The sequence below is a fragment of the Carlito syrichta genome, unplaced genomic scaffold (assembly GCF_000164805.1).
Source record: "Carlito syrichta isolate Samal-C Ts95f unplaced genomic scaffold, Tarsius_syrichta-2.0.1 Scaffold304454, whole genome shotgun sequence".
NCBI classification, from domain to species: domain Eukaryota; kingdom Metazoa; phylum Chordata; class Mammalia; order Primates; family Tarsiidae; genus Carlito; species Carlito syrichta.
Genome location: NW_007248550.1, coordinates 279,495 through 294,081, shown reverse-complemented (window position 1 = coordinate 294,081; position 14,587 = coordinate 279,495). Strand labels below are relative to the sequence as shown.

General features: G+C 37.1%; 1 protein-coding gene across 1 annotated transcript in view; it reads right to left on the bottom strand.

The window, feature by feature from the left end:
* Window positions 1-14,587, bottom strand: part of LOC103262333 (PH and SEC7 domain-containing protein 3) — a 268,506-nt gene that overhangs the window by 36,370 nt on the left and 217,549 nt on the right. Inside the window, exons 10-11 of the mRNA XM_008059950.2 lie at window positions 9,386-9,543; window positions 6,339-6,483 (exon numbers count right to left, since the gene is read on the bottom strand). Coding sequence (XP_008058141.1) covers window positions 6,339-6,483; window positions 9,386-9,543 — 303 coding nt within the window. The remainder of the gene's footprint in view (window positions 1-6,338; window positions 6,484-9,385; window positions 9,544-14,587) is intronic.

The window sequence follows — 14,587 nt, the reverse complement described above, 5'->3', positions numbered from 1 at the left end:
AATCAACCATACTGTCCATCAAAAGAGGACTGGATTTAAAAAATGTGGTACATATACACGATGGAATACTACGCAGCCATAAAAAAGAACAAAATCATGAACTTCACAGCAACCCAGATGGAACTAGAGTCAATAATACTGAGTGACCTCTCACAGAAACAAAGATCTCACTCATACAGCGGACCTTGAACATCCACCGTAATACTATAAAAAAAGGACTGACAGTGGTGGGAAACTATGGGGGTGAGGGGAAGGGAGGTGGGATTAACGGTAGTCAATATCTGTCTGGGGACAGGGAGACACCCCTTTATCAACAAGGATGCCTGAATGAAGCATATTTGTATACCTAACCCTTAACTGTACCCCACTATATCAAAATAAAAATATTAATATAAGAAAAAAAAGAGACTAATAACATTTCCAGGAATCTGCAGTGCAACTTACAAATAGAACTGCTCAACGCTGAGCCTTATGAAACCCAAGCCATACAGAATTTAGAATAAAGAATATCTGCCTTTAAGTCAGTCTGAGAGGGGCTATTGCTGAAAGCATCATCCAAAAGATTTCATTTTTGAGAGTAGTGCTTAACGAGCTTAAGCAAAATAACTTCCACATGATTTAATTGTTTTGAGTACTTAATGCATGTTAAACACAGAAGTAGGAGAAATGAATAAGAAATCTATCTATTCTGGAAAAGTATGGGCACTATCTAAGACTATGCCAAGGAGTCTGAACTGCATCTTATTGGAAAAAATGAACCAGTAAAGGTAAGTGACATAATTAGAGTCATATCTTACCCAGAATTGTAAAGGATGAATTGGAAGGAGACACAATTAGAGGAAGAGACATCTTGAGTGGTTACAGAAATAGTTTAGGCCAGAGTTTTCCAAAGTAAGGCATGTGTACCCCAGGCAAAATGATCCAATGGGAGAATTTAAAAAATCAATATTGAGATAGAACTCACATACCACACCAAATCCCTTGTATCCTCTAACTGTGTTGAACTCATTTATGAGTTCTAAAAGATTTCTTAGGCATTTGGAAACATTTAAAATTTTTTAAAAAAAATCTAAGCACTATGAGATGTTATGGTTTATTAATATTTACTCATGGGGTTAACAGTAGGACATGTTTTGTTTATTTTTTAAAAAGTGCTCAAATATTTAGTATTAATCAGGTGAGTGATAAAAAATGCCATGAGACCAGTAGTAGAAGATGACAAAGGTGTGAAGTCAGAGTGTGGATTGTGGGTAGAATGTGCAAGAAAGTTTAGAGGTAAAAGTGACAAAGTGTAGAATCGGGCAAGTGGAAGCACATGATTCTGGGTGGTGAGAGAGGCAACTATAGAACGCCCTCCTCCCCTGGAATCTCAATTTCTAACACTGCCTGGCCCACCTGGCCCTTAGCACTATTGCCCTGTGGCCAAGCCACAGTATAAATGAGGGGTGGGGGTGACTTCACTGTGAGAAGGAAGCACAGGACTTTCCTTGTTTCTGATCAGTGCCCATGATATGGCTGGCCCCAAATAGTATTTAATATTCAGCGATTATCTATTATCTTTTCAAACTTTTATAAGATAATGGCTAGAATTCAAAGAACACAGGCCTAGACATCAGGAAATGGTGGCTTCCCTTCACGGGGTTCAAGTCTCCAGAGCAGTAAGGAAAGACTAAGGGAGGCAGACTGTTATAGTATAGGTTGCCTAAGTGTGATCTGTACCTCTTGCCAGTCAGTCACCTGGTACATACTGTAAACATAAGTGTTCCTGGAACCTAGCCTGGACCTGAACAACCTGGGGTTGGGGGAACAGAAAATGTGCATTTTATGCAAGTCCTGGATAATTCTTGAACACATTAGAGTCTGAAAATGACTGCCTTGGTGAGCAAAAAGAAAGGTCCTGAACAGATCCTGAAGGGGGCCAGCCATGCAGTTCTATGTTTGGAGAGCTACACCAGAAGGAGAAACAAAACCTAAACTTGCAAACTAATCTTTCCACCCCCAACAGCAGAAAAATGTGCTCTGGCAATGCTGCCATAAAAAACAAAGAAAGAAGGCGACTCTTCCTACACAGCATAGCTGTTCAGAAAGAACTAAGCTGCCCTGGCAATGATCAATTTTAATAATTAAGGCTAATGTGTTTTGCATAGAAGACAAGAATAAATTAAAGAAAAGCCCACAAATGACAGGGTGATAAATAATGTGTCTTACAAACTACCAAACAATCTTTTAATTGAACATTTTAAATTTTTTCTAACACCGTTTTATCATTTTTCCCCAGCAGGGCACTCACATTGTTCAACATATATTTAGGTATTATATAAATTGAAATTATCCAAGAGATCCTGGCATTGAAGGGAGTCAAGGCCAGGCTGCAGGGTATGGAGAAAGGAAAGATGGTTGGTTTCAGAGATTCTGTACCACTTGGCTAACTGCACAGTTTTCAGCAGGAGTGGGGTAAATTTTGACCTCAGAGGACATTTGGCAACGTCTGGAGACATTTTTGGTTGTTATAACTATGGGGAAGGTAGGATGCTATTGGCATCTAGTGGGTTGAGGCTGCTGTGGATACTGGTAAACATCCTACAATTCACAGCCGCCCAAAACAAGCAATTATCCAGGACAAAATGTTAATAGTGTCAAGGTTGAGTATGCCTGAGCTAAGAAATGAGAACTTGTCTAGGGGTACTGGAGACATCATGGGGGCCTCTAGACACGTATTCCAGGATTTACTGGAGATGCACTATGACTTAGAGGCTACCCCATACCAACACACCAGATTGTGTGCAAAGTAATTCTTCTGTCTGTTTTGATAGCCTATTCTTTAATAAATGCTTAATTTTCATATTTGTTCCACAAAGGTAAAAAATCTTTATTTTTAGAAACTAACATTAGGACCCAGACAAATAAATGACAGAGTTGATAACATAAAAAATGTTAAAAAATTCTAGAACCATCTCATTTTCTGATGTAAAACTAAGGCCCACAAAGGCTCAGTGATTTAATTGGGGCCAGAGAGGTGGGTGGGGGTTGTTGGCAGGAGGGGGGGAATCATCTCATTCCTTTCCAAAGAAGTTAAATTTCTGAAACAGCATGGTCATTTGGTCTTATGAGAAACTGGAGGATGCCTCTTTTTGATTATTAATTTCTTAGTTACAGTCTTAAATCCATCACTTTGATCATACTACATGCATTTTTTCATCTCTCTGGATTTATGTACAAAATGAAGAAATACATTTTTAAAAAATTACGCATTCTATTTTTGGTTCCAGTGTAAGACATTTATTTAAAATAAGAGTCTGCCTTGATAAAGGTGCTTGCTTGCTGTTCTGGTTAAAACACACAAATAGATGAACACATTCATTTTCATGTGTTGGCGACCTACTAGTATATAGCCCATACATAAATAGGACAGCTGTCATTTTTCAAAGCAGAAAGTAAACAGAATTGTAGATTCTACAGTGAGGAAAGACCAAGGAAAAAATCCCATGTCTCTCTAAGCTACATAAATCTTCCATCAATGGCAGGCTTATTAGCGTTCCTCTCTAGTTCAACTCACCTTTTCCTCTGCATCTTTTATAGAAGTGACGTGAGAAAGATCCTACTATTGAAAAATAATAATCAGAGTGTCTAGAGTAAAATTAATAGCACAAAACTGAATTTTTGAAGTTTTTTTTGCTTCTAGTTATTCAGATTTTTCTCTCTTTACCTTAAGTAATGTGGTTTACCTTTTATGTGACATACTCTTTATGTGCCATATGGTTCATGTTAAGCCCCCACATCTAAAGTAGAGAAATGCATTTGCTTTATGAGTTCATATTTTAGTTGGGTAGATGGAGATATCAGCCAACATATTTTCTGGTTATCAATAAGAGTATTCCCTTTCTCTTAGAGTCTTAAAAAACTGAACAAAAGAATCTTTCTGGAAACCATGTCTCTTCTTTTCCCTGCTCTTAACATTCTTTATAATCTATGGCAAGACTTGTGTACTTTCCCTTCTTCCACTTCCTTACTACCTTCCATCCCCTCAACAAAAAGGACCAATGTGGTTTCTGTTCCCATCACTCCACTGAAACTGCTTTTGCAGAGGTGACTATCCAAAGCTATAGTTTGTATGTTTGTGCCCTACAGATTTCATGGTGAAATGTGATCCCCAATGTTGGAGGAGGAAAGGCCTAGTGGGTGGTGTCCGGGCCATGGGGGTGGATCCCTCATGAATGGCTTCGTGCCCTCCCATCAGTAATGAGAGCAGTAATGAGGTTGTTAAAAAGATTCTTGCCTGGTGCCTTCCCCACCTCCCTTCTCCCTGCCCATGTGACATGTCTGCATTCCCCTTCCCCTATGATTGGCAGTCTCCTGTGACCTTTACCAGAAGCACATGCTGGTGCCATGCTTCTTGTACAGCTTACAGAAATATACCCAATGAACTCCCAGTCACTAAATATGACAGATATTTTGTCTAAATTTTACCTGGCCTTTTCCTCCTTTTCTTGGCATAACATTTTCCCTTTTTGTTTTTACCTAAGTAACTTTTTAAAAAGTTGTTTCTCAAGTGTCTTAGTCTGCTTCTGAGCCCTGGGTAATGGGACATTTAGAGACAGAAGAAAAGGATCCAGGAAAGACCTGAGAATAAGCAAGACAGGGAAAACAAAGAGCCAGTGAGGCGAGGCTCCAGAAGCCAGGCCAGGCACCACAGTCCCCAGCTGTCCAAGCCATGATGACAGCCCCTTTTCCTCCACTTCCAAGAGCCACTAGAACTGACCATTCCATACTTTCCAGATCTTGCAAGTATTTCCACTTTTATCTATTTCTTCCACAACTTAGTTACTTCTCCTCTGAACGACCCAAAGTTCCTTTAGAATGGGTCTTTCTGCTTCTAGTGGTATCTTCTAATATGTTCCTCACATTGTAATGAGAATAATTTTTAAAGTACAAATTTGATCACATTACTCTCCTGCTTAAAACTGTTATCCTAAGGATACTGGGAACCACTGAAGCATCCAAAATCTACACATGACAAACAAGGCTTTTCATGATTTGGCCTTTGCTTACCTCCACACAGGTACAGTTTTTGCTTTTTCTGAACACTGTGCTCAGGTCATATTTAATAACTTGTGTGTGGTTCCTGCATCCCAGTGCTCTCTCCTCTGGGCCTTTATTACTCTGCAGGAACATTCTGTTATCTTATTCCTCACCTCTCATCCTTTAAGCTTCATATTAGATATCACATTTCCTCTTCTACCCCCAAGGCCAGGCTAGGTGTCCCTTCCTTGAACCCCCATGGCACCCTGCATTTACCCTTCCTGTACTTCTAACAAATTGTATTATAGTTACTTGCTTATTTATATTAATATTTGTCACTCCTTCAAGAGACAATCTGGGTTTCATCTGCCTATCTTCAGGGCCTAAAATAGTCTCTGCTGTATAGCAGGCACACAATACACACTTATTAAATAAATGTATCATTGATTATTATGATACCAGAGATGTGTAGAGGAGCTAGTTGATACCAAGATCTGGTTGATCATAGTCAGATAAAGCTATTTCTACTGTTGCAGCAATAAGGTATTCACAAAGTCAGCAGAGTACCTCCCCAAATCTTCAACTTGTCAATGACAGTGAGGGTACTGCAGACAGGTTTAAAATCAGCAAACATGGTTTTTTAGGCAGTGTACTTAGAACAGTTTTAAGTAGAGAAGGACATGAAACATTGTTTTTAGCAAGATTAACCTGATAATAGAAAGAAAATGTATGTAAATATATCTGGAACAGAGTTCTGTGCACTTTATCTTGATTAGCTTGGAAACTCCTATGTTCCATTCAGCTCCACCCTGAAGGGCAAAGACCCTTCCCCATTATACTGTTAGCACTGGATCCCTGAAAATATTTTTAAATTCTTAGCATCAAATACAGTCTGGGATGTAATAAATGCTCAATAAAATGAACTAATGAATGAATAAATAAATGAAAAACTTGCTACCAAGCCAGGATATTTCCCTAGCATTAGCCAGTCATTTAAAAGTCATGAGTTGTTGGAAAAAAAAAAAAAAAAAAGAACCAGGAAAATATGACTAATTAAGTAGTAAACTAGTATACATTTTAGAAATGAAATCAAAGAATATGTCCTACTAATTAACCACAACTCTGTATTAGCTTCCTAGATGAAGACAAAAACCTAATATACTAAATTTTTGACCCTTTTTTTTTTTACAATAATGCCCTTACAGGGAAAGACCTCTCAGTTGCCCCCAAATATGAAGTACTAATCAAATACAATTATTAATGAGATTATTTTACGAAGTACTTTTTTCCAAGGTCAAAGCTCTGTCATAATGACTCACCTGAGACAATTTTGTTGTAGTGGCAGGCAGAAGTGGTCGGCTGAACTTCTTCTGTGAGCCAATGGCTGCTGGAAATGGTGGGGCAGAAAATACAGCTGCGACACAATTAATTTTGTTTATCCACCCTTGCATTTCCTCTGGACTCCTGTGAGAAACAGACATATTTATAACAGGATACTTCTATATCTAAATGTCCCACACTTTTCCCATTTTTCATTACTGATTTAAAATGGCACATACAAATAAATTACTCCTGTTGGTGCAACTAAGCCCTGACAAAACTTCACTGGATATTAACATTCAGAACAATGATCACCATGGGGGTGAAAGGTATTGGCTCCTACAATCGTCATAATGTAAGACTGTGACAATCTCTCTAGGACATAGGAAGAAATAAAGAAAAATCACTTGACAATAAACATGTATAAAACTCCTACTCTTTCTGACACTAGGCTAGGTCAAAAATTAGTTATAAAATTAACTCATCTCTTTTAATCACATTATCTAATTTTAAAATCTAACTGAAGCGTATATTGATACAGGGAATGTAAAATAATATATATACTTTGGAAAACAGCTTGACAGTTTCTTCAAAAGTTAACTATAAATTTATCACACAACCTAGCAATTCTACTTTATCTAAGTAGGTACCTGAGAAATAAAAACATATAGCTACACAAAGATTTGCATGTCAATGTTCATAGCATCATTATTCCTAAGTATCAAAAAAGGGGAAATAATCCAACTTTTCATCATCTAGTAAATGGATAAACATAATGTGATAAATCTATACGATCAAACAGTATTCAGCAATAAGGGTATGGAGTAGTGATACATGCTACAACTTGGATGAACCCCCAAACGTTTATGCTAAGTAAAAGAAGCCAGACACAAAAGACTATATAATGTTAATTCTGTTTATATGAAATGTCCAGAAGAGGCAACAGTGCTATAGAGACAAATAATAGATTAGGGTATGTCTGGGGTTTGGTGGAGAAAATGGGAGTGACTGTAAAATGGGCCCAGCGACCTCTTTGGGGTGATAAAAGTGTTATAAACTAGATTCTGGTGATGGCTGCACCATTCTGTAAATATGCTAAAAATAAACAAACAAACAAAAAAACCATTGAAATGGTGCATTTAAAACTGGTGAAGTTTTATGGTATATAAAATATACCTCAATAAGACTGTTTAAAAAAATCCACCTGAGAGGAGGAGGAAATAATCTGAAGTGATAATCATATTTTTAATTTATGTGTCATTATATCCAGAAAGCTTCAAACAGACAGCACTTAACAAATATTTGAGTTCATAAATGATGGTCGAAATGGTCAAGAACCAGGATAGATTATCTACCATGCATATGATCTATAAACAAAAAGTGAAGAAAAAAAAGGCCAGCTAAATCTAAATTCCTTTACCTATTGCTCTGAGAGAAACCACACTAACCTGAGAACCTGACACTCAGTACAGTAGATGTCAACTCACTGCACAAATGTCTCTCTAGGCTGATCTCTCTGGCTCCATTATTTCAGTTGACTGATTTCTGTTTCCATTTTTTTTTTTGGGGGGGGGTCCTCATTCTCTTGTCCAGGCAGGATTGTAATGGCATGATTGTAGCTCAGCACAGCCTTAAACTCCTGGGCTCAGGCAATCTTCCTGCCCTCAGCCTCCCAAGTAGCTGGGACTATAGGCATGTAATACCAAGTCTGGATTTTTATTTTTAAGTTTGTTTTGTACAGATGTGGTCTCTCTCTGTTGCCCAGGCTGGTCTTAAACTTCTGGGTTCAAGAAATCCTGCCATCTTGGCTTCCCAAAGTGCTGGGATTATAGGTGTGAGCCATCTTGGCCCACCTTCTGCATCAATTCTATCTGAAGTAATTAGATATCCTTGGCTATTATATCTGGTATTTTAGATTAAAAAATTAGGAAACAGAATAATTTGAAAGATACTTTACGTCTAATTGCTGTGACTGATTATACATCTAGCTATGATAATGGTATTAATTATCCTATTCCAATAATCAAAAAACCCTGTGGAATTTGTTTCCTTACCACTTCCTCCCCACCTACTGACAGCAATTTTATACCTTTGAAAATTCAATATCCCAAAATTTTCAGAATATCTGCTTTTATTCTCATTTCTCTTGATATTATATTGCACTGGTCAGCAAGCATGCAGAGACTTGTGTTCACTACTTCAATGTCAAATTTTAATTCCAATGTCAACTGGGGTCAGCTGACAATGCTATGCTGAGGGTCATTCTGAAGTCAAACTCAAGCCCTGAATGATTAATACTATCTGACACAAAAACTGATGCAATGTGTGACCCCTACTGAAATTCCTAATCTAGAGGCTCAGTTCTGAGTTTTCACTTCACAGGCCCAGAATTCTCCATGTGGAAAGTTCCACTTCTAATCTGAAGTCTGTTATTGGACCCCTCATTATACTGGCAATCCATCCCATTTCCTTGCTCACAAGATTTTATCTTTTTCTTCAAGTATACACTCATGGACTATTAGAGCTCAGAAGGAAAGGGAAACAAAAGAATAAAATGGAAATTTACATTTATTGAACAGTTCCTATGGCTGGGTAGGTACTGTGTGAGGTACTGTATACACTTTTTAATCCTCACCAAACCCTATAAGATAAACTTACTACCTACACTGGTAACAAGCTGAGATTCAAAGAGGTTAAATTACATGCTGGAAGAAAGAGCTGGGAAAATGGAGATTTAAATCCAGGTCTATTTTACTTATCTTGTGATAGAACTTGTCTAATAAACCCTTGCATTTTATTGATGAGAATACTGAGTTCTAGAAATGCTAAAGTCACAGGGCTACTTTATAACAGACAAAAACCTTAGACCCAGGGTTTCTATGCTTTGTCCTAGTCTTCTCAGGCAGTTGTCTCTAATGGAACCAGTTCAGACTGCCTCCAACTAAAAAACATTTCCCCTGCAGAGCTTGAGTCTACTCCTTGGTATAAAGTGTGCTGACTGAACTAAAAAACACAATCAGATAAAGGCAAAACCAACACAACATACTGGGTTTGAAAAAGCAAGACCCTCCAGTCTGCAGTTTTAAGTTTGAACACATTTGGCTTCTTCTCGTAGTCTGTGGCCTTGGATGCCAGTGCGTGGTGCACACTCACAGCGTTCTTCAAGTCCTCTTCAGACAGGGCCTTTTCTGGCTTATATTCATCCTGTAGATGGATACAAGGGAAACAGACAAAACCATGATCAGATATCATTATCAATTTTCTTTCTAAAACTTAAAACTAAAAATAAAGTTTTTAGAAAATTCATGAAAGTACATTAAAAAAGTGAAATGAATAGCGAGTAAAAGCTCTTTGCAATCTTATTAATGTCACAGAACATCATGTTGTTTGAAAAATTTGCTGATAATGAGAATATATGTACCATTTTTTAAAAAGATGATATATCATAGTTAAGTTTAAAAGCTAAGAGGGAACAAAGACAGAAATATCTATTACACACATTTTATAGGAATTCGAAACAAGGCTTGATCTAACAGTTAGTGTGATCTGCTTTCAGGATTAAGTGGATAAAAGCAAAAGCCTGCAGATATTCATCAACACAATTAAACGGATGATGAAAACAAAGCCCCATGTGTTCTTTGCTCTAAAGATGCTACCTGTTCCTGTTACTTTCTTTTTAGTCTAATATTATTAAAAGAAAAGTGAACAGTAAAATAATTGATGACTAGCTCTTCTGCCTAAAGAAAAGAAGAAAATCAATGGAATAATCAGGAGAAAGTTTAGCTCTGTTATCATAAACTTGAAAAGTAGATAAAATTGTATTAAATGGAAGGTGTCCCATACATACGCAATTTTATCTTTGGGCATCAGCTACACAATTTAGAGAGTTTATAAAGGTTCTTCTGAATGGCATTTCTTCAAACATAACTTAAAAAAATCAAAACTAGTAGAACGATATTAATAATTAGAATTTAACACAAGTTTGATTTCATTATTTCTAGTAGTTCTTGGGTTCACCGGAATAAAAAAGGCTGAAAACCAATGTAAATATACTACCTTTATACTCCATATGCTGTAAACTCTTTTTTCTGCTATAAAATGTCTTTTAGAGTTAAGGCCCTTCTTTCCCCTTCCCATATTTTTTCAAAAACAAGATACGGAGGTCAGGTATGGTGGCTCACACTTGTAATCCCAGAAGTTTAGAGACCAGCTTGGGCAACATAGCAAGACCCTGCCTCTCAAAAAAAAAAAAAAGGGCCGGGCTTGGTGGCTCAGCCTGTAATCCCGCGCCTTTGGGAGGCTAAGATGAGTGGATTGCCTGAGCCCGCGGGTTCGAGACCTGCCTGGGCAGCGAGACCTCATCTCTACAATAAATTAAAAAAAAAAAAAATTAGCTGGGCGTGGTAGCGCGCGCCTGTAGTTCCAGCTACTTGGAAGGCTGAGGCAGAAGGACCGCTGGAGCCCAGCAGGTCGAGGCTGCGGTGGCTGGGAGTGGCCACTGCACTCCAGTCTGGGTGACAGAGTGAGACTCCAACTCAAAAAAAAAGTAAAAAAAAAAAAAGAAAGAAAGAAACTGCGCATGGTGGTGTGCCTATAGACCCAGGTACTCAGGAAGGTGAGGCAGAAGGATTTTCTGAGCCCAGGAGGTTGAGACTACAGTAAGCTGTGATTGTGCCACTGCACTCTAGTCTGGGTGATAAAATGAAACCTTGACTCAAAAAAAAAAAGTTATAATAAGCTTGCATTTCTTCTGTAAAGAAAAAACACACATATACATACATACACACTACCTTCTAATCAATGATAAGAACTTAAGGAAAGACATAGTTTGTTCTCTTATCATAGTCTGGTTTTACAAATTTTCAGAAAAACATTACAATCTGCCATACCTCCCCTTTTCCTTCCACACATCCCCTCTACAAATAAAGCAATGCAAATGTTCTATTGCCATCGATTCAAACTGAGCTAAAAATAAACAGCAGGCTGTTGATCCTCGATGTAACAGTGCTGAGAGGCAAAGGTTTTCCCTCTAAAACACAAAGTTAATACCAGTAGTAATATAAAGATTACCCAAATTTGTAGTATTAAATAATGCAATTTCTACTTTGGGAACGTAACAAGTCTTACTTTATTCAGTCTCAGAGGTTAATAACTGCTGTTGACAGTGACGGTTTATTAGAAAGGTATAATGAATAAAGAAAATTTAAAAATTAAATAATAGTTACATGTATCTGTTCCTCTATTACTCCCAATGATTCATAAAACTATAATCTAGTTACGTTTTGAGGTTTTTCTTGTCCTTTTTAAATGAAATTTTTTTCAGTGATTTGACATTCCAAAGATTCACACATCTTCCAAGGGAATTTTTATTAGAATAGAAATTTCAACTAGAGGTAATATGACTACAAAATCCTCTTCAGCTTTATGATTATGCTATAAAAGGACCTTGTATGTCTAGCTTTCCATCCAATGTAACCACTTAGGTTCCAGGTAGGGATGTAAGGTGGATAAATAATGGGAACGGGGAGAAAGGACCAGGGCCAAAATTCCTGTCAGGAAATTTTTTGCTTGTTTGTTTGAGTTGGAGTCTCACTCTGTCGCCCAGACTGGAGTGCAGTGAATGCTCCCGGCCACCGCAGCCTCGACCTGCTGGGCTCCGGCGATCCTTCCGCCTCAGCCTTCCCAGTAGCCAGAATTACAGGCATGCGCTACCACGCCCAGCTGATTTTTTGATTTATTGTAGAGATGAGGTCTCACTGCCCAGGCGGGTCTCGAACCCGCGGGCTCAGGCAATCCACTCACCCCAGCCTCCCAAAGGCGCGGGATTACAGGCTGAGCCACCGAGCCCGGCTTCTTGTCAGGGAATTTATATGCGATTTCCATTGCCATACATTTTAATCCTAACACACCTGATATTTGAGTCTGTACAGAGAATAGGTTATAAATTTACCTACACCTTAAAAAAAAAAAGTTCTATGTCCATGATTTGAACTGTTACCTAAGTCTTCTTTCCTAGTTTCTTTTTTGTTAACTTTCTGTTGTTTAAATTTCTTAAGATGATTACTTAGTTATTTTGTTTTTCATATTTCTTCTTTAAGGATGAATTTAAGGTCATAATTTTTTCCTGAGTATGGGTAAAACTGAGTAACAGAGTTAGGGAATAAAAATATTTTTCTCATTTATTTCTAGATAGTTTGTAGTTTTAATTTTTGGTCTCTTCTTTGATCTCAGTGGCATCAAAAATGTATTTCTTAAATTTAAGGTAAAGTTTGAGTTACTTATCATTATATATTTATTATGTTATTGGCTTATGAACAGAGAATGTGGTCTGTAAATTATATTTTCCCCCAAAATTTGTTACAGTTTTTCTTGTGACCAAATGCATGTTTGATAATGTTTTATAACCATACCAAAAAAGTTTATTCTTCAAGGGATAAGTGTATATTAATATTCAAGTTTATTGATTCAATTCCTCTGTCTTTACATTACTTTTCCCACCAGTTTATCCCTTTGAGACAAGTATATTGACGTTTTACCCTATGTTGTATTTTAAGTTCTCGCATTTTTAATAGCTTAATTGCTATGTCGTTTGGTGCATCTAGGTTTGTAACTATTATCTTCCTTATAACTATTTGTTGTTTATTACTTTAAAATTTTCTTTATCCTATTTAGTGCTTAATCATATAAGATGAAAACCTAAAAGAATCTCTTTGTCTCATGAAAATGTTCTATTTTTCTACTCCTCACCCACATCAGCAACATAAGACTTTTAAACTATTTTCATTTCCTTCCTTCCCCTTCCCCATTAACCCTAAATTTTGCTGAAATAGTTTATTATGTTTTGTTTTACAACTTTAAAATTAGCAAGAATGTATCATGCATTTTCTGTCTCAAGATACCTTATTTTGCACTTGGATTATACATTCCCTAAGTCTCTCCTCTTATTCTATTAGTTAATTGCATCCATGTTTCCTTGTTTACCTGCTTTTTTCTTTTTTCCATTTTGACCCCTCTCTCCTCATTCCTTTGCTATTTTCCATTCTCTCAAGTATTTTCTTCGGGTAGGTGATATACTCTTATTCTTATTCTCAAATATCTTTAATTTTCTTTGAAAGGTTTAGAGGTGGACACAGAACTCATGGCTGTGATCCTTTTCATTGTTTCACTTACAGTCTGCAGGTGTTATTCTACAGTCTTCTAGCTTTCAGTTTAATAGAAGTCCAATGACAGTCTGTTTTCTTTCCCCCCTTGCCTTTTCTCTTAGGAATAACAATGGCATTCCCCTTAATATTAGAATTCAGTAATATTTGCTAGGCTATACCTTAATTTTCTCATGCATTCAGTCTGAAACTAAAAAATCCTACTCTCCCTATATAACCATTTGCTTCAGCAGATAACTGCCGACAGAGGTAATCAACACAGTTGGGCAGACTAGTGCTATCACAGATTTATGGGCTTCAGCTGCAGCTGCAGCCTGTGTCAGTCTATAATTCTTTTACATGGCTTTGATTTTTTAAATCCTTCCTTGGTTTTTTTGTTATAATGTTCTCCTAGTTTCTCTCCTTCCTCTCTCATCATTACTTTGCTATCTCCTCTTCAGTCTGCCCTTCAAATATTCATGCCACCATTGGCTTTCTTCCTTTATCATTCCATAAGTGTCCCTTGGGATGGTTACAACTACTCTTATAGTTTCAACTCCCACCTATATCATGATGTCTAACAAACTGCTTTAAGTGCCAAGTTGTGGTCTTGGAGCTTCATTTTCTAGTAGGAAATCAAAATGCTGAAAATACCTTAAGGTTTGTATTTTGCCTTTTACAAAAAGAGGTAAAATATGAATAAAAACACAAGACCAGTTGGAAGCTATTACTACTAGATGACTTGGACCTTCACCCTTGTAGCCACTATAAATATTCTTGGACATATTCTCTCTGCTGATATTTTCATTTAAAACCATGTTTAAAGTATGAAATTCATAGACTGCTCTACACAAACTTTAAAATGTAACATTTATTACATACCTAAGTAAAAGCTAACAGTAATTGTCACCCTGGGAGAATTGTACCATTGTTTTTAAAGAGGACTCTAATCCAACCCAATATCCTAACTCTAAGATACACTGTCAGTTTGCCTTATATTGGAAGGAAAACACTACAAGGGCAGCAATGGAAGACTGGATCTACTTAATTAGGCTAGACTGAAGCCAAGGAATTTTAAGTCTAAGAAGCTTCCACTTTTCTCATTGATA